This window comes from Micromys minutus (assembly GCF_963924665.1).
Source record: "Micromys minutus genome assembly, chromosome: 1".
Lineage (NCBI taxonomy): Eukaryota > Metazoa > Chordata > Mammalia > Rodentia > Muridae > Micromys > Micromys minutus.
The window spans coordinates 123,236,556-123,261,416 of record NC_137969.1 but is presented as its reverse complement, the minus strand read 5'-3'; the positions used below and the strand labels follow the sequence as shown (position 1 = coordinate 123,261,416).

Genomic DNA, 24,861 nt, shown 5'->3' with positions numbered 1-24,861 from the left:
CACACACACACACACACACACACACACCCCTTCTTCAACTTTCACCATTCTAGAACATTCCACATTTATTGACAATTATTCTTCAATTCACTGGGAAAAACCTGTAAGGTAAACTTGCTTTTGCCAATAAGTAGGAGGTAGTTAGCACTTGGCTACAAGGGGCCTTTCAGTTATTAAATCTGTGGGTAAACCCCCAGATTTCTGTTGGAACGGACACAAGCAAGCTAACCAAAGGACTGTGAGACTTGGCTTCTGCGGGGAAAAGACTCGCCCTGTTCTCCAGGGAGGCACTTTCAGAAGGTACCAGCTTAAGTAAGATCCTTGGTGTGCCCCAAATACCACAACTGTGAAGCAAGTGATAAGAGAATTCTTCCCCACCAGGACAGAAAGTGTGAGTAAGTCAGTTCTGAAGCCTGGGTACCTGAATTTTAGTTAGGAAAAAGGCCCATTAGGATACTCATATTAAAATGCAGTGCTTGCTAAACTGTCTTTAAGAGAGAAGTTGTTCTTGATGGACAAATAATGGAGACATAGTTAGCTAACAGTTGTGTGATTTTCTGTCTCTATTTGGATATCCAGTTAGCATTTTAATCTAAGTATAACACAATGCAGAAAGGAAACTTATAGTGCACATACAGTTTTCCTAGCGAACAGTATTAGCTTCGGGGTAGATCTGAACTTCAACTGTTTCTTCACAGAACAGCCAACAGCATTCAGGGACGTCTCTGCAGGTAACAGATTCCTACTAAGTTCTACGTCTCACCATGCAAGCTGCTTTCTAATGATTTCCCCTCAGCAGTGGCCAGCAGAGGCCCTTGTGAGGTGTTCTGGGATACTCACAAGAACAGCAGATGCTGAGGATTACCTCCTTTTCTCTATTTTCTGTGTGCTCATGGACCTAAGGAGTTTCCTCTTAGATGGATCTGTTAGTTTCCCAAGGGCACTGATGTAAGTAAGACTGCCTTTGCTGAGAACAGAAAGATAATTAGCACTTGGCTTTGAGGGGCCTTTTTCAGTTGTCATACAGGTGTGCGCTCTCTCTCTCTCTCTCTCTCTCTCTCTCTTTCCTCCCTTTCTCTCTCCCCTTCCCTTCTTCCATCACCCTCCTCCCTCCCCCTACCCTTCCCCCTCCTCTCCTCTCCCTCTCTCCTCTCCTTCCTATCCCCCTCTCCTTCTCTTCCCTCTCCCCTCTACTCCACCTCTCCCCCTCTCATAAAGAGACCCTTAAATGCAAAGTAGGAGATACTTTGGGCAAAGAATGTTTTAATGCTATAGGGTATAGAATCGATGACTATGACAGATTGGAACGAGCAAAAGTCAATTACTGAAGTTCCAATCTGAGGGTAGCAGTATTCTGAAGGGTGATGGAAACAAGGCGTGTACAGTCTGGTTATGTTCATACAACATCTGCAACTAAGAAAGCATCCTGGAATCCACAACTATTCAGTGGTGGGTCCCTATCCTCCAAGCCAGTTTGAAGTGAGAGTAGAAAATCTCTTCACCCACTCTTCTAGGATGAACACTCCGTCTTATGTTTTGCACATAGCAACTACTCTGTCAACACTGGTTAAAAGGAGGCACAAATTTTTGGGGCGTGTGTTGGCTCAATCAAGAAGCATGTCATGGTGTGGGGATAGGTAGCTCAGCAGGTTAAGGGTTTGCCACCAGGCCTGATGACCTGAGTTTTCTATAACTCACATAGAAGGAACAATTCAATTCCCACAGACTGTTCTTGATTTCTACTGGCATGTGGGCATTCCCTCCCTCTCCCTCTCACACGCACAAAAGCACACAAGCACAGAAACACACACACACACACACACACACACACACACCAAAAGTTTTTGCAAAAGAAGTACATCATAAGTTATTGGCTCTCTTCACTTACACTTTTTATCCTCATATGAACTAAAAATGACTGGAGCATAGAAAGCAACAGGAATTCAAGCAGGTCTCCGTGACTCCTGTTTAAGCAATGCCTTGAAGGGGAAAAGTGGTTTTTCCACTCAGAGCTAAGTTTAAAGTCTTGGTGCTTTAATTCTGGGCTGTGTACTGAAGTTCGGTTTTCCAACTGCGATGGAAATTCAGACTCCCAAAGGTCGTGAAAACCAGGAATGCACCCAGGAAGCATGTTATGTCTGACCTACAGGCCCTGCCCCCTTCCTTCCTGTCACTCTGGCTTGCTCCACAGCAGCCCACAGATCACGTTTGGACATCTGGAAGGTGAGTTGACAATAGAGGGCGAGGTTGACCACTCAGTCCCTTTGTGCTTAACTAGCGAGGGATTCAATCACTTAACTCTTCTCCCTATGGCGTTTCTCATTTGTGAAACGAGCAAATATCCACTCAACCTACTGGTGATATTTTTTCAGAGAAATTTTGAGCTAGAGAGGGGGCAGACACACTGAAGAGAACACAACATATTCTACAACTATGGTGTAGCATGACTACTGTCTCTGCTCCCTGGGTATCATGGGAATAAGATTACTACTACTTCTATTCAAAAGGATAGAAACTGTCAGATCAAGCTGGTAAAAACTACCAGGGTAGGGCTGGAGAGGTGGCTCAGCAGTTAAGAGCACTGACTGCTCTTCCAGAGATCCTGAGTTCAGTTCAATTCCCAACAACCTCACGGTGGCTCACAACCATCTGTAATGGGATCCGATGTCCTCTTCTGGTGTATCTGAAGACAGCTACAGTGTACTCATAAAAATAAATTAATCTTAAAAAATGGCTAGGGTACTAATTTTAAAAATGTAGGATGAATTCATGCTCTTCCTGGCCTCTGTTATACTCTTGGCTCAGTGCCATCAACGGTGTTTGAGAAGCAGAACATTAATCCTTCTCTGTTTCACAGTGAGCTGAAGAGAATTCCTCTGCCCTTCAATATTAGGCGGGTAGCCTACACTTACAAGCACACATATCATTAGCTGGTAACGGCAGCTTCCACACGTAGGACCTTGAAATTCCAGGCTCTTAAATCAAGTCAGAAAGTGGAACAGAAATCCTGCCACCAGATGGCAGCGAGGTTGGCTAATGTTGAAAACATCGGCAAGTTTTTATAAATGTCGCTTGTCTTCTTAGGCCCGAAATTCACAAAACCAAATAGCTTGGAAAGAAGTCTGACTCCTTTGCCAAAGGCTCCTCTGTGATGCAGGAGGATCAGGTTTTCATTTATTCTCCCCCACAGAGTGAAGATCAGGAAGAATGGGCTAGTGGGTAAATGCATTGTAAGATGACCCTGTTCATACCTGCTTACATGCAAGAGAGAGAGACTCGAAATTGATGATTGTCCACCATGTTGTTTCTTCTAGCAGAAGCAGGTAAGTGGCTTCAATACACCATGATGCATTAGTAATACACTCAAAGCACATGCCAAGGCCTTGACGGGAGAAATTGTCACAGGGATACAGGATAACCTGACCTCTGATCATTCCTGGGTATACCCCTGGCAGATTCCTAGTTCCCCGTGACTGTGCAGAAGGGAATGGGGTGGTTGGTATCTGGGAGGTCTAGAGAGCATCTCAGTTCTCCTGGTCAGCATAACCTTCTCATGAATCAGCCATTTTGTTCTAACCTTTCTAGTCCATAGCCACTCCAGGAAGGAGCTGTTTTCTTCTCCAGTCCCAAAGGCTCCCACTCAGAGGCCAGAAGCCATGCTCTAGGGCAACATTCATGACAACCCATTAAAGACCATTTACCGCTAAAGGAATTCAATAGTGTCGCCCACTGACCTTCGTCCAGGCAGACGTGCCTGGAGATGGAGCAGCGGTGTAGGAAATCCCCCTTTTAACTTGGTGAGACCTCTGTCACTTGGAAATAGCTCCAATTCTGCTTTTCCCCAGCAGTGAGGAGAGGATCAGGCCAGTCCCTGGTCACATGCAATAGCTAACATCTCCATTCAGAGTGGATCCAGGAGCCCAACTCCTATCCTGGGATGAGCACATCCCTGTAAGCAACGTTACCTCCCACAGACTCAGTCATCAAAGGCACACAGGGATGCTCAGCTCTCATCCAGACACACACGCCAGCCACACAGAGCAGAAGCAGCACACTGCAGAATGCAGGCAGGAGGCTCACAGGGGTCCGGTACATCCCGCTGGTCTTTTGACCCTTGTCAGCATCTCAGGCTCTTTGTGAATAACTTCATTTTGTCCTCTGCCCCCTTGTGGCAGGCGTGTGGGTGTAACTAGAGTCAGAGAGGACAGTTTTGTCACAGGAGAAGGAAAAAAAAAACTTTTCCCAAAGCCTGCTTGCCTGTCACCCATCACTACCTGCAAGGCGGGACATACCATGCCTCACCTTCCTCTGCCTTTGGGTTGCTGCTCTGAATGCAGACCTGTTCTTCCTGAGACTCCAGCACTGGCACCAGCCATGGGGCCTTTTTGAGGCAGCCATCCATGCCAGCAGACACTGACCTAGTGTTAATCAGGTGGCATTGGTGACAGAAGATAAGAGGGAGAGAGTTATGAAAGGAAACTGAAAGAGGAAGAGAGATGCTCAGCTGTCATTTCATGGTCCACCTAGCAAAGGGGGCCATGATCAGACTGTGAGTTCTCCCAAGGCCAGAAACACACCAAGGGGGCACGGTGTGACCTAGTCACTGCAGGATTAAGTGATGGCCCAGAGTGCACTGGAGGGCCCTGGGCTGCCTTTCTCATGAGTTTTCTGCCTTCTTGGTCTCCGAGACACTGGAGCCCGGAAGCCTTACCGCATGTTCCTGGCATGTTGATATGCAAAGCTTTTCCTCCTTTATGGTGTCCACCAGTGGAGAGCCCAAGAGACTACTCCACACCTCCCACTTCCTTTGGGTCTCAAGGACAAAGGATTGGGATGAATGCCACGTTTTCTTCCCTCATGAAGAACTTCATGTGGTTCTGACCAGGAAGGTGGGATGGAGGTTCTAGAACAAGCAGGGCATCTAGAAACGTTCTACTTCTGCCTAAGATAATGGGGACCCAGTGATGGGCATGAACAGGGATTCAGATGGAGCGCCTCCAGAGAAGAGGAGATTTTTGAGGCCTATGAGCTGCTTCCCTGGTCTGAGCAGTGCTGTCTCCAAGAAATCTTGACTAGAGAGACTCATCCTCTGGTCTCATCCCAGACTTGATTTACTGGAGACTTTGAAAGCTGGGGAGAAGAGAGAGCCCCCTTTTATGAGTCTACTTAGATGTCCTAAACTGAGTTACAAGACACCTGTGGGACAGGAGAGGGGGATGTTGTCATGCAGTGGCTCAACTGATAAGATGATGCTCCAGGGTTAGACCAAAAGGGATGGCTGTAGATTCCCGGCCTTCTCGGGCACGGATTCGCGTGAACACAGGCTGAAAATAGATACCTGCCAGTTTCATACACACGCTTCCCCATGATGGGCCCTCAACACAGTTTTTACGCTGTCCTGTGAGGAGTCTATCAAATGATGTCATCTCTGGAGGTTTGTGTGATGTATCTTATCAAACTCTCCGACTTTTGTTTGAGCAATTGGTTGGGTGGGTTTTGTTTTGTTTTGGTTGTGAATTAGTTTGGGTGCTGGGGACCTAGCCCATGCTAAGCATACATATGCTCTACCACAGAGCTATGTCCCAGCCCCAGCCAACGTTAAAAGCAGCATTTGATTCCCATGCAGACGTCTTTGCACCAGAGGGGAAAATACCTGCAGTCACTCTGAGGACTGAGCATGTGTCCGTCCTTCACGTTAAAAGGAGCAGTGGAGGGAGGTGACCCAGAGGAGGTTCGGCTTTGGTTGCTGTGACTGAGAACCTTTACATCATCCCTAGGCCCGGCCTTGCCAATGCTGAGCCGCTTCCAAGTTTGTTGGTCTATCTCTGTCACAGGCCCAAAGTGTACAAACTTTTGCCTGGGGCCGGATGCTTTCTTATAGGCCCTTGCTTTCCGGCCAGCAAAGTCATCTCGGATGGCGGTTTCTGCGTCGATTTCTGGGGAGGGCTCAGGGGCACAGGTGTTCTGAGCATCTCCATCCCTGGTCAGAACCAGAAATCAATTCCAGGGATTCCAAGGCAAGTACAAAGCAAGACAAGGAAGAAAAGACACCACTAGATATATAAACAATACTGCCGGGGCTAGAACCCCTTGGCTTTCCCATCAACCACTCAAATGAAAAAATGGTCACTATTCTTGCCTTGGTAAATAGCACTGTAAGTTTCTATTGCTTTCAAAGCATCAACTGCAACACCAGGATTGATGCCATAAGAAACTGTAGGCGCAGCAAAATGGCTGGTTATTCAAAACTCAAGTCAAGATTCTTTATAGTAAGCAAGTCTAGGAGAATAAATAACTACTTGCATGCAGAAAGTCAGCTGGGTAAAGAAGATGTTTTCTGCTAACGTAGCTTTTGGTATTAGTGCTTCCTCTCACACAGAACGTGCTCCGCTCCAGACGCTCTGTGTTTTGAGAGGTGCTCTTTCCAGCCATCAGAACAGAAAACGAGTTACAAGGGTAACGGCTCACTCCTCTGAATGTTAAATCCTACAATTGCCAGGGGTTAAACCATGACACACCTCATCTCTCCCGATACTTTCAATCTCTCCCAAGTCTCCAGGTCAGCTTCTGTAATATCAGAGAGTTTGATGAAGCTCAGAGCCTCACGGTGAGGGGTAAGTCTGCTCTGGATTCTCCTCTGGGCCAGGTCGTCCTTCTGAAGATCTGGTGCCTTCCTGAAATTTGTTTCCTGTGCTCCACCCTCCTGGGTTCGCAGGACACGGGTCACAGCTGTCTTCACATCTTCTCGCTGGCCCTGGTCTCTGTTGTTTTGATTTAGGCCCCCACATCATTGGAAAGGTCGAGTTCAAGGAGGGGGAGCAGACAAACAGAATGTCAAGTACGGAAACTCAGAGGAGGGGGACAGAGTGAAATGACAGGGACATCCTTTCCTTTCTCAAAAACATGGGGTTAATAGGAGCTGTGGGCACCTTCATAAGATGGGACCTGGGGCCCTGCATACGCCTGATGAATGCTCAGCCGCTGCAGCTACATCTCAGTCCTTCAGGCTACACTTTTGATACTGTAATTAGGCAAAGTTTTCTCTTTGAGAATGATAGTCTCTGACTTGTCTAGGAAAGGAAAGCCAGCGCGGGCTGCAAGGCTGCTGGGAATGGTAATGAGATTTTATTTTGACAGTAATCATGCCCAATCCCCACACTATTCAAGTCCCTACAATGAATCTGGGTTTTCCAACTGAATCTCTCGGTCCCCCTGAGAACGGTTTTTTCTACTGCATCAGTAAATGTCAGAAATTAGCTTGGCAAGATCCAAACTCTGGGAGTCGTTCGGAGATAGCAGGAGCATGGTTCAGATGGGAAAGACCTCAACTGTAAACCGTTAATGCCGGGAGCACATTTAAGTTGATTCGGAAAGAAAGCTTCCATTCCAGCTTCACTCTGTTTCATAGCATTCGCCTGGGTTGGTCACTGTAAGCAGAGTAGAGAGCCCACACTCTTCTCTGGGTAGTAACTACCTTACGGATGCTGATATCCTCAGGTTGTTCTACTAAATTAAATGCAGGTTGACAAATGTAACTTAAACTGAAGCTGTGCCAGTCATATCCTTAAACGTCCTATCTAAAAGTCTTTGTGTACATGTGGGAAGCATAGTGATGTGCATCGATGTATAATCCTAGCATTTGGGAGACAGAAGGAGGAGGGGGAGTTCAAAGCTAGCCTCGGCTTGCCCATTCCCAGCCGGCCTGGGTTACATAAAACACTATGTCCAAAGTAAAACGTAACACAAAATGATGCATTTTACAGGGTGACATTCTGCAAGTAGACACCTGGATTGTTGCCATATCTCACCTGATACAAAAATCTCTGTTCAAATCCCACAACTATAATCCCTTCCCCCCACCCCCGTTCACTCCAACATGTATGAGCTGAGTAGGCCGGTTGTAAAACACATTAGATCGGCAGTGTTCAGTTCTAATTTTTTTTAAACTTTAGAATATTTTGCATATACATAATGAGATATCTTGGGCCTGGGACTCAAGTTTACATGTTTCTATACACGCCATAGGCATGGCCCAGAGGTTGCCTGTATAGAATATTTTCAGTGCACCTGCATTTTGACTGTGACCTGCCGTGTGAGGTCAGGAGTGGGATTTTCCACTTGTATGATGTCAGTCCTTAAATGTTTTTGGATTTTAGACCATTTGAACTAAGATAATGGGAGAAAGATGGGAGTAGGAAGTTCACCTGAGAATGATTTCTATGATAGTACACACGGAACAGCATGATATGTATGAAGACGTGTGTGTGTGTGTGTGTGTGTGTGTGTGTGATATGTGTGTGATGTGTGTGTGATGTGTGTGTGATGTGTGTGTGTGTGTGATGTCTGATGTGTTTGCATGTTTGAATACATGTGCTATGATGTACATGTGGAGGTCAAAAGACAACCTCATGTTTTGAACCTCACCTTCTCCCTTGTTTGAGCCAGGCTCTCTCTTATTTACCTGATACATGCTTGGCTGCCTTGCAAGTTTCTGACGGTTCTCTTGTCTCTACCTCACACTGCCTGGCAGGCTGGAGTGTACTGGGATTAGACACTTATGCTGTTGCGTCTGGGATTTTATGGTTCTGGGAATATGAACCCCAGTCATTAACCCTACATGGTAATCACTGAGATGTCTACCCAGCCCTTGCTTTGTTTTTGCTTTAAAAAAAATCCACCATTATTTATCTTGTTGGTGTAAGAGAGGAAAGGATAAGATTTGTTCTTTTCCTTCTGTCTAAAGCTTCCTAATGCAGAGACTAATAGAAAGGCAATGACTGTCTTCTGTTCCCTTTGAATGGAGTGGAGCATCCATAAGTATTGGTTGTTCTCTTAAAGGCCATGCCTGCTTGGGTTAGTGATGCAGTTTACAAGACCAGGGGCTGGAAATGGAGGGATGGGGGCTGTATAGAGATCATTTTTGCTTAATGATGCTCTTTCTCATATAGACACACACAGAGTGCACACCTTTGACATCCTAGATTTCTCTTGTCCGACGGTCCCTTTGAGAGCTGTCTGCCGCCACCTGCCTTCTCTGCAGCATTTTTTCGGTAAGGCCCGTAGAGCAGTTGGTTGAGTGGCACCACTGGCTTGCTTTGGTTCATCCTTACTCTCCTTGCAGCAAAGTCATCCTTCTCAAGGTCAGGGAGCAGGAATGCAGCTTCATCTTCTGACTCCGAATCTTTGCCATGTGGGTGGGTCAGGAAAGGGTTTTCTTTCCGAAGGACTATATCACGAACAGCTTCCTTCTCTTCGCTCGATTGCTTTTGACTGATAGAGCAAGATCAAATGGAACTCCACATGTGATCAGATGAGAAAGTTTAAATCCCCAACTCCGGGTAATTTGTTATTGAAAAGTCCTCTCAATGCTGTTAGTTCAAAGGGCAGCACCTTTTACTTTAGCTGGAGCACAATTAGAACACGCTTAAGCTTGAATTCACCTCAGATATAACAAACAACACTGAAAGCCGTGTAATTTGCAGGGCTCCACGGGCATCTGTAACAGCAAGATCCTAAATGGCTCTGAAAGTGACCATCCAAAATCTTTTCACGAAACAGCCGAGGAAGAGTAGGGGGTTCCTTACCACCACCTTCATCACCACATTTGCTACACACACAGTAAGTACCCCATTTGCTTTTAGCTGACAGAGCAAAAGAAGGAGCCCAAGATATGACTTGGGAGGAAAAAGGCAGGAATGAAGCCTCGTGCTAGAATACAAGACAGGTGCCCACTACAGAGCCTAAGGAAGGTCTTTCTGCAACATACTGAGCTGAACAGAGACACATGGAATAGTTTAATGGCACTCAGAGGGTGACATCAAAGATGATCAAGTGCCTCACTTTCCAGTCAGCACCTGCTTCCCCTCCCCCACTCCCTGGGCTCTCCACCATGGTAGGGCTGCTTCTTTTCTGTAGGCAGAAGTGCAGACCAGCATGATAAAGGTACTCTGCCAAATTATTGCTACAGATGACTTTCGATTTTAAAGGACTTTTGAAGGTCCCTTAAAAACACAAGCTTTAAATGGCCAAAGGCAATCTGACAGCCTTAGGACTTTTCTTATTTATTTATTTATTTATTTATTTATTTATTTATTTATCTATCTATCTTTCTGTCCTGGGGTGGTGGGTAAGACAGAAGTTGTGTTTATGTGGCCTTCGAAGAATTTCCCACTCTTCCATTTAAAAGACCCGTTTCACTGTGAAGTCCCAATATGGGTAGGAGCATTTAATCTGCCCATCATTGACTGTATTCTCAGTTCATAAGGATAAGAAATAATAGTAATTTGATTTCTACAGAAGCATACCTATTTTGTATGAGCTTTTGGAAAGATGATTAAATGTTCTTGAGCTTAAAAGACTTAGTAGACAAGCAAATCAAAATAATTTGATTCCTTAAAAAAAAAAAAAGTGTACCTGTTTTGTAGGGGCTTCCTGAAAAGTTGATTTAAAAGTTCCTGAACTGAGGACATAACTTAGTGCCAGAGCAAACCTACCAAAGACTCAAACATAAGTTCAATCACTAGTGCTTCAGCTCCCTTCCCTGTACCCACCAAAACATGTTTAAGATAAGGCAAGATGGCTCAGTGAGTGAAGGAGCTTGCTGCCCACAGTGACAGTCTTTTGATCCCTGGAACCATGTAGTGGAAGGAGAAAACTGACTCTCACAAATTGTTCTCTGACCTTCACATGCACACCATAACACACTCAAATAAGCACACATTCACACACATGCAAACATACACACACATATGGAAACACAAGCTACATACATGTAAAGACTAAAATTTTTTTTTAATCGAAGGCCAAACTTATGTCAAGAATGAATCCAGGAGGAACTGACCTGGCTGAGGACTGAGTCAACAATTAGACAGTCTACTCTGGTTGACCAGTTGGTCCACTGACTGTTACTTTGTATCATATTGTTCCAAAGGAGGTCATTACTTCAGTGACAACAGATCTCCTTCTGTCTGAGAGTTTTGGAAAAATTAAAATATGCTTGGCCATATTTATAACACCTTCCACTGTTAGCCATTGCTTTCATTGGCCTAAAAATCTTACGATTTTAAAACAAACGTGTGTACAATGTTTTACTTCTCAATAAATGCACCATTGAGAGTATCAAATCCTTCTCCTAGTTACATCTCTTAGTCTTCTGCATAGACCCTCCCTAAACTGTGTCCATTTTCCTGCCTGAATTTTTAGTTGATATGTCTGGCAAAGATCAATTTGAATGGCTATGAAGAGTGGTTAGTAGAAAACAGCAGACCACCAAATCACTTCAGAGTCATTAAGCACAAACCAATCGATTATAATGATCCTGGCCAGTGGGCAAAGAACATGAATTAGAATTCCTCCTAAGTAGTGATCTTAGCTAAACCGCATAGCCTATGGTATGTACACACTCATCCTCTTTTTATCGAGACTAGGCCAACACGTTTGCACAAGGTCAAAGAGCTAGTGCATAGATTTGAATACAAATCAAGGCAGGCTTGTTCCAGGGACTCTGCTCTGTGACGATGAATAGACCATTGTGCTATTGACTGGACAAACAACAATGCCAGAAACAGCTTTGAAAGCAAAGCATCTTACAAAAAAAAAAAAAAAAAAGGCATTATCATTACTATGAGATCAGGAGAAAGGGAAGTAATTTGGTAACTATTTTAAATAAAGGGAATTTGTGAGTTGTACTTAGAATAGAGTTGTAAATTGCATTGCTCCACAACATTCGGAAGAGTGGTGGTAGCAGAATGCTGATTAGTCATACCTCACAATTTAGGTCAGCATTTTATGTCTTACAAAGCCCTCACCTATTCTTGCACCACAGTATGGAGCCAGTCATCTGCACAGACCAAGCCTAAGACTCAAACTCTTTCTACTTTTTGACCAGGAGGCCTGGGTTTCATCTCTGAAAGAATTTGTTAAAAATAAAAAGTATGCATGTATGCAAATGGCCCTGCCAATTTACAATGCCAATTTGAGCATCGTGAATCTGGTACCTTATGCATCTTGCAAGCCCAGCTGGGCTGCAAATTCCCCAAGTGTTTCTTTTTAGGCTAACTGCCCAGTGTGGCAGGACTTGTTTCAAGCGATCTCAATTTAGATGTGTGTGCTACAAAAAAGAGACTGAATAAAGTTTCTCTATCAATGGCCACTTCATGATAGTCCCATCTCTGGAATATCTTTACTCCAACCGGAAAACTGTTACTATGAGTAATTCTTGTTCATTGTATGAATTCTTTAAATTGAGAGCTTGTGGCCATCTCAGAGAGATGGGAAAAAATGATATAAATTATTGGCTGGTACCACTGGCCATGAGATAAAAATGCATTGAAGGCAGATATTTAGAGGAATAGTGATAAGTATATACCTACCAAAAAGATTTTAGTGACTTCTATTCTGTATTATTTATTCTTTAAAAACAGCCTATTTGTTAAACTGTGGTATATTTTTATTTTTTCAATAATCACAAATCTGAGCAGCTAATATGTAGACTGGTGACCACGAGAACTCAACAAACCAGGAATTATGATGTCCATTTTGCATAGACTAGTAAGGTACTTAGTTCAAGTTTTATGAACTTAGCTAAATGATTTTAAGTCTACATAAACAGCAGAGCCAGGCTGTTCAGACTTGTATCTACTGGTAGGTTTGGCAATTGCTGGGTGAACATTGCTTGCTAGAAGGAATATAACCCATATGTAATTTGAAATGCAAAGCCCTAGTGGAACCTTAAGGCACAGGTCTGTAACCTCAGATACTTGGGAGGCCGAGTCAGGAAGATCACAAGTTCAAGGCCTGCTTAGACTACAGAGAAATGCAGAGCCCCTGCTTATAACCTGGCAATCCTGCCAGCCTCATGTTAAATGAAAAGAAAAAAGAAAAGAAAAAGGAATGCTATTATGACAGGAGAGATTAAGGACCCAGTGCATGAAATAGGGCAGAAAAAAAAAAGTTTGTCTCCTAGTGTCTAGGGTTTATTTATATATTTCAAAGCATATGAGAGAATGGCTAAAACTAAGAAAGGGGGAGGGGACCTGGGGAACCAGCTCTGTAGATGAGCCCTTGCTATACAAGCAAGGGGATCTCACTTTAAATTTGCAGCACCCACTTAAAGGGGAGTGGCCATACACTTGCCTTTAAGTGGGAGCTCTCCTAACTTCAATGCTAGGGTGAGGGGCAGAGACAAAGGCACCACTGGGACTTTCTGGCCACCAGCCTAGCTTCAGATTCAACCAGAAACCATACTCCAAGGGAACAGACTGGAGAATGACAGAGCAATTACACATGATGTCCTCTTCTGGGCTCTGCATGCTCAAGAACACAAACATGCATGTAACACACACACACACACACACACACACACACACACACACACACACACACACACACACACTATAAATAAACCAAGAAAGAGCTGGCATTCCCTTTTACCCCCTTTTACTTGGCAAAGAACAGCAGCCAGCTTGGCTTGGCAGTGAGTTTGTTCTATTCAAAGAAACTGGGCTCTCCAGAAAGGCCTGTTCGTTCTCTTGGGAATGTGATGGGCAGCAGCAGAAACCTCCCTGTTACCCCGTCTCCAGGCATGGCACACACATCCAGAGTCACAAAGGTCATGCCTGTGTCTGTCTGGTCCCTAGACTGGGGAATCTGTGCAGAAAGAAGCCAGGAGCCAGCATCTGGGAGAGAGAAACATGGAAGTCAATGTGTCTGGCACTGGGCTACATCTGCTCTTCCTCTGAAGATTTCTAAAATGTCGATTGTTCCCTGGAGAGTTGTCTCCCCTCTGTCATTAATTACTATGTGGTCGAGAGCATCCATGGACTCGCAGAACCATCGAGTGGTGAAACACGTGCAAATAATTAGGGAAGAAGTTCAGTCACGTGAAACATATAATTCGGTTAAAAACTTTACTTCTCCAATGGGAAACACCAAATAAGAGAACGCAAGTCTCTGTGGTATTTTAATTTAAGGGGAAGTGAATCTTGGTTCTTATTTTACCCTCTTAAAAAAGAAATCTGGCTTCTTTTGCAGAATCTTATGGGGGAGGGTTAATTAAGTTAACATGGTCATAAAATAAGATAGAAAAAAAAGTGGTTTATATAATTTTTTAAAGACTTCTATGGAAAACACTAATAAATATTAATGGCCACAGATTTATTGAGAAGCCCTATGTTCTGTTCCTTGATGCTTAGATACCTCCTGATTTATTTTTTTTCACAGGCAGTATGGATCCTATAGGCTTCTCACATCATGTGGAATTGGAAAGACTGTACTTTGCTCTGTGTGCATAGTGGCTTAAAAATAATGTAACTAGGCGTGTGAGAATCCTTGAGTCTGGCTCTAAAGGCTCCCAGCCTTTACTGTGCACGTCCAGTTCCTGGACAAAGTCTTTCCCGACTGAGAAACAGGTCAGTTATCTTTAGCCTCTAGCTGGGTCCAAAACTGTGATTACCAGACTGCATCTGAACTTGGGGTCAAAAGGTTTGAGAGACATTGGCACAGTTCATTGTATATTCACAAATATACAACAAATGATGTATATTCTCATTTTTCACACATGGAGAATCCTGAATTTTTGGGTTTTTTTTGTTTGTTTGGTTTTTGTTTTGTTTTTTCTTCATGATTTGCATTTCATTCCAGTTAAGCAACTTTCTGCCACATTAAAAGCAGGACCCTGAGTGTGGGTAAACTTAGAGTGACTCTCTGTCTACTGTGCCTTGTAAGAAGTTAGGTGAGAAAATGTAGGCATGCTAGGCTGGTGACATGTGTATGTGGTATGTGCATGTGGCATGTGTATGTGGTATGGGGCATGTGTGTGTGTGGCATATGCATGTGTATGTGGTATGTGGCATGTGGCATGTGTATGTGGCATGTGGGCTGGGGCATGTGTGTGTGGCATGTGATATGTGGCATGTGTGTGGCTTGTGTGTGGCATGTGGTATGTATATGTGGTATGTGGCATGTGTATGTGGTATGTGACATATGTATGTGGCATGTGCATGTGGCATGATGGTCACTTTAGAGTGAACTAGAAACTGAAAACCTGTCTACCAAATGAACTCACAGTGACTGGAACAGAACATGGAGCTGCTATTGGGGGCAGTCTCTAGGAATATTTATAGCTGCCTCAACATGAGTTTAAATACTGTGTGAGAAAGTCTGAGGTGTGTTGACATTAACAAGCCTGCACATTTCTGCTTCACATTTAATTTGGATGACACAGATAAAAGTTAAATCAGTTAACAGCAAACATGTATGGAAGCAAAATATATCTCATACCAGAACCACCCTTTAAACCACGATTCAATGTTTATGCTTTGAATGAGAATCGTTATCAAAGAATTCAATGTTTTATCATAAAACATGCTTTCCAGTTACTGAGTGGCACAGGTTGCTTAATGAACACCCAACCTGCACACAACGTTGTCCTCAGTATCTCCTTGCTCACCCTCTACAGATATGATAAAAAGCAAAGGTGTGTGCATCAAAGATATGGAAATGTGATTTGTCTGTGTTCTTGCTCTTATCTGGATAACTTAGTGATTTTCTCACCGTGCTCTGCACTTGAACAGGGGAGACATACAAGTTGGAAAATGATACATGTGATAGGGTGCTGTTCATCTCTGTATTCAGCTTCTAGCTTGGTCTCTGGGATAAGAATATGCTTGAAGGATACAGGGAAAGAGCAGGATTTAACATCAGAATTCCTACAGTTTGGGGTACATAAATTAAATATTTGCGTAGGGATATCACAAACGGGGTAGAAATAGATTCTTTTGGTGTTTTTTTTTTAATTAACAAAGGCTATCCTACAATTAAATATATAAAACAACCTTGGATGTTTCAGTTAAGAACTTAGACCATGGGAGTAGCCATGAAAGGGGCACGTAGAGAAATACACGTGTGGGATCAGACGCAGTGCTATGGACAAAGTACCTGAATCTGGCTGCCATGTCAGCTCTGACCAGCTCTATAGGTTACTTACTATCGTTGCTATGGTATGAATGTAAACAGAATCTCCACTGGCTCATATGTTTGTTGATTTGATCTCCAGATAGTGACCTGCGTGGAAGATTCTAGAACCTTTGGGATAAGGGATAGATTGGCCAGGGTGAGTCACTGGGAACAAGCCTTGAGGTCTGTAGCATGGACTTATGGATCCCATTCTCTACTGCTTGGCACAATAAAGCCTGCTGCTTCACACACCTGTCACTAGGACCAAACCCCTCCCACCGCCACACTTTCCATGACATCACGGACTAATATCCCCCGAGACCATGAGCAAAAACAAACCACTCTTCCCTTGAGTGGCTTAGGTCAGATATTCTCTTACAGCACCAAGAAAAGTAATTAATACAACCACCCATCCTTTCTTCTTCCTCTCACAAGATAAGTGTGTTCTTGACCTTTAAAATGAAAAAGAAGGAACATGTATGGAATAAATTTTAAGTGTCAAACTGCTCTGGGAATCAGATATGTGAGTGTTGCCTACAAGGTTATTTGTGAGGCTCACTGTGGTTCTTACATAAAAGAGAAACAAGCTTTTCAGAACTCTCCAGAAAACAGTAGACCTGTAGAAATCTGTTGCTTTGGTAAAACACATCTCACCCAGCTCAAGAAGTCGGGAGCACTGTATGCTCACTAGCAGCAGTGGAGAGAGGTCACAGCTCCAGTCTTTGCTTTTGAACCGCTATGCTTTGGAAAGCACACCGAAAAATTCGGTCCTTACTACTTCATAAGAGAAGGCAGACGCATGGATTTTTTTTTTTTTTTTGAGGGGGGGGGGTAAGTCGGTTATTGTGGCTGAACAGATTGCCCTTCCTCTATTTCAAGATGTTGGATATATTCTAATGAAGGGCCACGAAGTAATGAGCCATTTAGGAGTAGGACGAAAGTTAACAAGACACAAGCAATAGGAGAATAAAATGTTATTGCTAGGTAAATCCTGCAGCCCACACAACCGACTGGAGGGATGGGGGCCAGTGAAGCAGAGAGGAGTTCACACTTCATCTCTATTTAAACTAGGCATGGACGTAGCAGAGGCATGCCCCAAAGGCAGAGTATCTATTTCTACTAGTCCAGAGCAGAGGAGACTGATATGAAGGACACGCAGGAACTGGGCTAACAGCATGAGAAGTCCAGTTCGCTAGCCGGACTCCAGTCCTGCAGGCATGCAGAAGGCCAGCCAGGAGAGCCCGCGGCCAGCACAGCTAACCTGGCGAAGCGCTGTGCTGCAGGGACGACCTTGATCCCAGCTTGCTCCAGCCTTCTGCGCTTTTGGCTTTCCACAGCATCTCTGTCTTCAGGAATAGCAGCTGGTACCGCAGTACTGTCCTCAGGAGGGGGTCCTCCATGGCTGGGAGGAGCTTCTAACCCACAACCACGCTTCCCATCAGGGCCCTTCTGGCTGCTGGGGTCATCTTCAGTGGGAGACCCTGCTTCACTTCCTTCCTCCTCCTCTATGGTTTCAGGGTAACTAGTGAGTTGGACAACATGGTTTACCAAGCTAACAGGCAGGTCAGGGAAGCTGACTAGACATCACTTCCGAGACATTTTGATAACGCTTTTAACCTAAGTCACAGCACAGGATAGGATGCTGCTAAGGTCAGATCAACTTAGTGGAGCTATTTCCGACAGTGCGTTTCCACCCCATACTGATCAAAGGCTCTTGTAAACTTGAAAGCAAAAAAAAAAAAAAAAAAAAAAAAAAATCCCTTTTCACTGTAAAGGTAAAATTCATTAGTTTTGATCAATACATATAAATTTTAAGAAACATTTCCTTAGTGGGAAAATCATAGATAATAATAATAATGAAATATTAAGTCCTTATAAAGACAGGGCCTGTTTCTTAGTATCTTACTACTGGGCCCCTAAATCCTGAATACAGCACCTAGCATGTAGTAGACATGCAATAAATATTTGCAGAATAAATATGTACATTAATTTAGACATGGAGGGAACAGTTTCCTTCTCTATAAGAAAAACAAAACACAGCTTGTATTTATACTGACACTTGTCTACATTTGGACTTCAGGCTTTCTCCATGTGTCTCTTATCTGAGCTTGCTGTCTATATAAGTGCATTAAGAATCTTTTTGTATAATCTTTGTACACCCACTATAACAGGATCACAAGTTGGGCAGCCTCCAAAGTGGGCCATGTTTCCTGTCTTCCACAATCAACAGAATTGGCCTCAGCGGACCAATTCCTCAGCAAGGGATTTGTTGGATACCTACTGCACACCAGGCAAGACTCTAGGGACCTTCATGAAATCAACATTTTAGGACAAGCTCTCTGGGAGGCATTGGCCACTTACATCCCTTCGTAACCGTACATCAAAAACCGAAGCCTCACTCTTACCTGAAGGGCCTTTCCCCGCCCAGGGGGGAGGTGGCGGTGCTCCAGCTCTTCCTGTACTCCTCCCGCTCCGCCTTCTTCTTTCTCAGAGGGGCTGGGACATAGGCCGTCTGGTTGCTTTTGTTCGGGAGGTACTGGTTAAAAGGCACTGCTGATTTCGGCTCACCGTGAGAAGTCCGTCGTGCAGACATATCATCTTTCTTCACATCGGGCAACTTCCGGTGCGGCAAGTCAGATTCCGAATCGCTTCCTCTTCCTGCAGAACAGAGCATGGATACTGATAAAGTGTGTGGGGCAGAAGCATCCAATGGCATGTCATAGACTCAAGGGTAACTCTGGTGTGTTCTGGCATTTGTACCTTGACCTAGTAACTTGGAAAACATCAGTCTAAATTAGCCTCCTCTGGATTGAAAACCACAGGTTTCAGTGATGAAACCCAAAAAAACCTACAAGCATAACTTTTTTTTTTTTTTTTTTAAATAGAGGTAAGTTTAAGTGTGCCAGGAATTACTGTGATACAGAACTGTTTACCAGACAAACTTTGGGCTTTGGCCATTCAAAAGAAAAATCTCACCAGTTCCCCATTGGGGATTTTATTGGTCTCTTTCCAGAGTCCTCTGAACTAGACATTCTGACAAGCATGCACTAGAAATTATTGGTCTTTGTGTATCTTTACGTTGTCCAGAACATGGTGAAGATGTAAATTATAATCTAGTAGCAGAGACAGATGAGAATGTCAGAACTTAGAAAGGTGACCAGTTGGGCTTCACTAAGGGTTGGTCTTCCAAGAAGTTACATCTTCTTCTATGTGGGGTTTTCCCAGTTCCTGATCTGGGACAATCTTTGATCTGCTGTAGATACCAACTCAGAATCATGTGCACCCCCTCCCCCATGCATAGTTTTCTCTTCCCTTTGTTTGGAAAACAAGAGCTATCCAGCATCTAGCTTCTAAACCATGCCAGTGTAGTCAGTGGGCATCTCAAACTTGGATACTGGAAATGGTTCAGCTGAAAGTGTTTATTTTCTGCAAAGAAATCCAGCTCTGTCAGCCTCAGCCTTGTTCCTAGATAACAGCCCCAATAATTCCAACATGGCGCATTATCTGGCACCTAGTGTTTAATACATGCTGCCTAATCTTTGTGTTGTAACAGCTCCATCAGACGAGAGCCGTGGCTTCCTACGTTTGCCTCTAACACACACATGACTGTCCTCTTCTGCGAGACCATAATGAAAGGATTTACCCTGGATGTCAGATCCTAATGGTGACATTTAAGACTGTGACTCTAAAGTATGAGCTGTGAACAACTTGCTCAATGTGCGGGAAATATTCAGAGTAGGAATTATCCGTGGCACTTGCTTACAGCCCCTCTCCTGAGATTCTGGCCATTTTCTGATGTGTTAGCGTCTGGCTCACTACTTAGCTTCCTCCCTACAAGTCTTAACACGTGATTCTATCAGTGTCAAAATAAAATGTTGCCTGTAAACGAACATTCCACCTTGCCAAGTGCATAGATCTGCTTCTCCTCTTGATAGTAGCCTCTCTTTATAAAGATAGAAATGGGCTCCAAGGGGCCAGAGTGGTCCTTCCCTTGCCCACAGATGATTAGTCTTGGTTTAGGGAAGCTGGCTCCTGCTCTCTAGCTACCCCAAATTCTGCCCTGTCAGCATACAACACTGAGAAAAATGTCTTCTTAAAATGTCCTGACGAGGGGAAATACTACCCCGTGTTGATAAGTGAATGAGAATAGGTAACTTCTTCATCTACTGTGTCGGCTCAGTGATGGTTAGAGTGGCCTTGGATGCCTCAGTCCTAAAAACCTAGAGTAGGAGCCGTAGTTCTGTATAAGATCTAACATACCATCCAACGGGTTATCGAATTACATTAACATGTAAACACAGCCCCTTTCTCTACTGAACAGCTCTTCAAGATTGTCTCAATGGACATTTTAAGAAATGTTAACTTGCCAACATCCCATGGCATAATGGCTTATCTGTGTGATGGGTAGCTTCCAGGACTTACAGCCAAGACTGCTTTTCAGTTCCACCACTTGCTAGTTCCGTGACCCTGGGAGTTTAAAGTCCCTGTACTCCGGGTTCCCCTGGCCCACCAGAGACAGCACTTGCATGCCCCTCGAGTGTTATGAGACCTCAGTCAAAGGCTGTCACGGTGTGTCTACATACTCTCAGGCTAGATTTCACTTTATTTGGTGGACATGGAAATTCACCAGGTTGACTTCTCTCTGAATGCTCAAAGTTAGGAAACCCCAACAGAGCACAGGACACAGTATTATTTTATCAACGTCTCACTCATCCTTTCCACGTGGCGACAAGCAATTAGAGCCATTGGGCTTTCCCTACCTCCTCTCCTACCTCCCCGTCTTTCCACCTATTTGCCAAATACTCCCAAGTCACAAACACTTTTTAATCTTCTTCTGGCCCTTTACTTTTGCTTATTCTTCATTTCCATTTTGTAACACATCTTTTTTTTTTTTTTTGATAAAATACAGGGATATGGAATTAATTCAAAGGATCCTGTTTAGGATATGTAACTAACATGAATGCAAGGTTGCATTTCTTGTTCAGGAGTTTTGTGGAGGTTGCTAAGAGAGGCTGAAGGAGGAGTTCCTGACTGGCAATATAAACTGTCTGAAGCAAGCCCAGGGGTCTACAGATTTCCTACCAGGAAACCGTATCTACCACACAGAATCCTGACACTTCTGAATGTGGCTTCTCTTTTCTGAACTGGTCAATGGGTACCCACTCATAATAACCAAGTTGAAGCCTTCCCAATGGACCCCAATATAAAGGCAAAGAGTGTTATGTTAAAGCTGCCTCAATTTGGTTGTGAGTCTTGAGACAAAAAATTTCAAGACATACTTAAAAAAATAAGTCTTCCAAATGTGGAACCATTCATTAGAACTAACGTTCTTACTGATTGGCATTATTTTTAAAGAACATACCAGAAAAGTCTTATATAATTAATTATGTATTTGGCAAAAAAATTATACTGAATTTTTAAAGAAAGATTAAGGAATGTGATAGTGGTGTTGTTTTTAAGCTTCTGTAGGTCTTGATTAGTTTACAGAAAGATAAGCCTTAAGCTATCAGATTGAGACTTGTGTGGAAGATACACTTTTCGAGGGGGCCGGTAAGGCTTTATTCCACATTGTTTGTCTGCCAGAGAAAGCATTTATAAGTAGGTTCTGGTTTATCAGCCTTAATTGCTGCAACTAAACTATGCTTTGGGATATTTTAATTCGGTATTACTAATCACCATCTCAAATCCCTTCAAGATGTGATGTAAACTCTGAACCCCTCAAAGCTAGGGACAGACTAAGGCATCTCTATAGAACTAGTTATTGGAGGTGGGGGTGGGAAAGGTGGACAGGTCCTATTTTTTTTAAGTTAAAGTAAGCAATATGGGTGAAATCGTTTGGTTGAGAGAGGTTTTTTTTTTTTTTGTGAAAGCAAAGCCACACTTGGGTTTTGTTAAAACATAATTAGATCACAAACTTGGTATTTTAACTTCTGGTGCTGTGGGTGGCACTTAAGATGTCAAATAAAATTTCAGAAATATTTTTTAAGCATCTCATAATGTACCATGGAATTCTTTGGGAGTCACATGCTATGTGGCCCTGAGGCTAATCTGTCTGCTGAAAAGTGTATATTCTGAGCAAACACATTTGTTCAGTGACTCTAGAGTCCAGCTTCTACGGGGCAAAGAGACAGTAGCCGTGGGTGAAATAGAGAACCAGTTTGGCCCCACACTTCTTGAGGCTGACAGAGCTAAACTACCAGACCTTCAGTGATTTTTGTCACTTAGAAATGTTGGAACAAAGACTTAAACTCCTGAAGGCACATCTGTAAAACAAGGACAAGGAATGTCTCCCAGCTCCAAGCAAGGATGGATTAAGATTCGATTAGATGCCAATGTTGAAAATTCAATAAGATACTGTGTGCTGGGTATCCAACTTAGAACCTGGACCTGTGAAACACTCAGGTACTGCAGTGACTTAGAGCTGACAGGCCGAGGACACAGCTCAGTGGCACCGCACTCACCTAGAATTTACAAGGCCCTAGGATCAATCTCTAGTACTTCGCAAAAACAAATAAACAACAACAAAACCACGACAAGAATTTTATGTCAGAAAGCAACACTGTGGCCACAAAAGATAAGCTTGACCTCAGACAGTGGAAGAATGTCTAAGAACATAACTATCACAGCAACATATGTAAAAATAGAAATAATAGCATCAAAAGAATTTCCCAGGCAGCCTTGCTGTCTTTCTGCAAGTCTATACATGTGGGACAAAGCCACCTGCCTCCTGAAAAGTCAAAGGTACAAGAGAGCCACTCTTACCAACAACCATTGAACTCCCAGCAGGCTGCAGGACCACACATTCCTGTAATTGATCATTCCATGCAAGTAATATCAAATCCACAGGGTTTGCATAAAACATTCAGCCTTAGAGGCCAGTAGGCAGTCTGGGTATACACTATGCATTCATGACCATGTGCACCAACCTAGCCTACTAGTCAGATGTGCTAAGCATCCAACTGACTAATAAAACAGGTGCCAATTAAGAATGGCACAGCCCCAGGTCCTAGGGCTGTCGCCGGGGAGCAGTACCATTTTTGCTAACATAGTGTGTTACTCACTAAACGTTTCCCTTCCTTGTATCCACAGTACATAAACTTCAGCACACTTTCTGAGTGAATGGCTGTCTGCACAGCCTCTTGATTCAGGGAGACCCAGGGAAGAATGATGTAACACGTTTTCCAACCGAAGATAAGCTCACTGAGGCGGTGTTCAAATGAGCTCCTGGCAAAGCCAATCAAAATTCCGAAAGCCATGAAAAACAACAGCCAGAGACTTTCCCCCCTACAAGTTTATAGAATTACCGGGCTCCAGCCAGGTGGAGAGAGAGTTTGCCTTCAAGTACCCAGCTCTCTAACCTTGACCCTGAAACTGCTGCTAATGATTAATTTCCAAGATGTAGGGTGTGTGAAGATCAAACCTTACCATCACTGCTTCCCCTGAGAACTACATCTGGAGAAGGTGTCTGCCTGGATCGGGAGCCAAAAGAATCCAGGCTGTCGAAGGAGTCATCCCGGCCGTGGCGTGGAGGAGAGAGGGAGTCGCTGCGTTCGGAGTCCCAGCAGTCGATGTAGCCACTGTCTCGGATGCTGCGTTTTGGGCTCTCGATGTCATCCGTCTCCTGTCCCAAAATAAAACGAAAGAATTTCAGATATGACCGCAGCATATATATCCTATCTGGCTTCCAGTGGTCTGCAAAGATACTTGCACAGGGACCATCTGTGTGGGAAAGTTTGTAGCCGTTAGCTTAAGAGACTAATGAGCACCAACGGTGATTACTTTCAGCTCCTCAACATTTTCCTGCTCCATCTTTTCAATTAGAATAGCACACACGACTTTAAAAAAAAATCCCCAAATAACTCACATCCTATATATTTTTTCAAGTAGATGAATACAGAGAATCACAAAGTTCGGAGTCACAAGAATGCAATGATCATTAACAACAAAGACAAAACCTTTGACCTGTCTTTCAGGGTCCATAAGCACATCTCTGTGGGACAGACGTGTCCCCAGTTAGTGCCACTGCCCCGGGTGATGGTATCTGGCAAACACAGGCGGAACCAGGGCTGTAAAATCCTGGAGCAGCATACTTCTACCTCCTGCTACCTTGGAGGGAAATTCCTCTTCTGAAAGCGAGCTGTCTTTCTGAGGCAAAAGTTAAAGGGGAGGGGAGGGGGCAATGAAAAATATGCAAAATGCTTTTCCTGATGCCACAGAAGAATCCAGGCATGCTCTCTCTCCGCCAGCTCCTGGCGTTGGGGGAGCTGCAGGCACTTGTGGCTGACCCACATGTTCAGAGCAGAGAGAACAATGGCTGTCTTTGACAGCCCGTGATTATAAATTCTTTCCAGCACAAGCGGCACAGACTAAAACACTGAAACTCCAGCAGAAGAAAGGTCAGGCAAAGCCATCCTCACCCTCGAGTTATAATAAAAGCCTTGTTCCCGCCAGTGCCTTTGCGTTCAGTACAATAGACCGGGCTGACGAAAACAAAAATAACTCCGGTCACTCAAAGATAAACCTCCACTTAATATCCCCGAGACTGTCACTAGAAATCAAGACAGTGGATTACACTGGCAGAGGAGTAAACTCTCACAGACAAAACTGGAATGTTGCTCCTGGGATGCACATGGAGGTCCCCTCTCCATTCCCAATGGAAAGAAGGAGGCGGAGGAAGAGGAGGAAGAGAAGGAGGAGGAGGAGAAGAAGAGGAGGAGGAGGAAGAGGAAGAAGAAGAAGAAGAAGAAGAAGAAGAAGAAGAAGAAGAAGAAGAAGAAGAAGAAGAAGAAGAAGAAGAAGAAGAAGAAGAAGAAGAAGAAGAAGAAGAAGAAGAAAGAAGAAGAAGAAGAAATCAATCTTCTCCATGTTTGCAGTTTGTGAAGCTGGTCTGTTCTGTCCGAGGTGCCT

The 24,861-nt window shown here is 43.9% G+C and overlaps 1 protein-coding gene across 21 annotated transcripts in view; it reads right to left on the bottom strand.

Moving 5' to 3' along the window:
• The window catches only part of LIMCH1 (LIM and calponin homology domains 1), a 294,369-nt gene that overhangs the window by 53,825 nt on the left and 215,683 nt on the right, over window positions 1–24,861 (bottom strand). For 10 of the 21 annotated variants that reach the window (XM_080927843.1, XM_080927859.1, XM_080927858.1 and 7 more), the window contains exons 7-14: window positions 23,380–23,575; window positions 18,360–18,612; window positions 17,216–17,476; window positions 8,968–9,270; window positions 6,519–6,761; window positions 5,654–5,980; window positions 4,303–4,418; window positions 4,081–4,189 (exon numbers count right to left, since the gene is read on the bottom strand). In XM_080927843.1, coding sequence (XP_080783969.1) covers window positions 4,081–4,189; window positions 4,303–4,418; window positions 5,654–5,980; window positions 6,519–6,761; window positions 8,968–9,270; window positions 17,216–17,476; window positions 18,360–18,612; window positions 23,380–23,575 — 1,808 coding nt within the window. Of the gene's footprint in view, window positions 1–4,080; window positions 4,190–4,302; window positions 4,419–5,653; window positions 5,981–6,518; window positions 6,762–8,967; window positions 9,271–17,215; window positions 17,477–18,359; window positions 18,613–23,379; window positions 23,576–23,916; window positions 24,062–24,861 lie in introns of those variants that run through there. The other 11 variants (XM_080927848.1, XM_080927851.1, XM_080927852.1 and 8 more) reach the window with 5 other exon arrangements.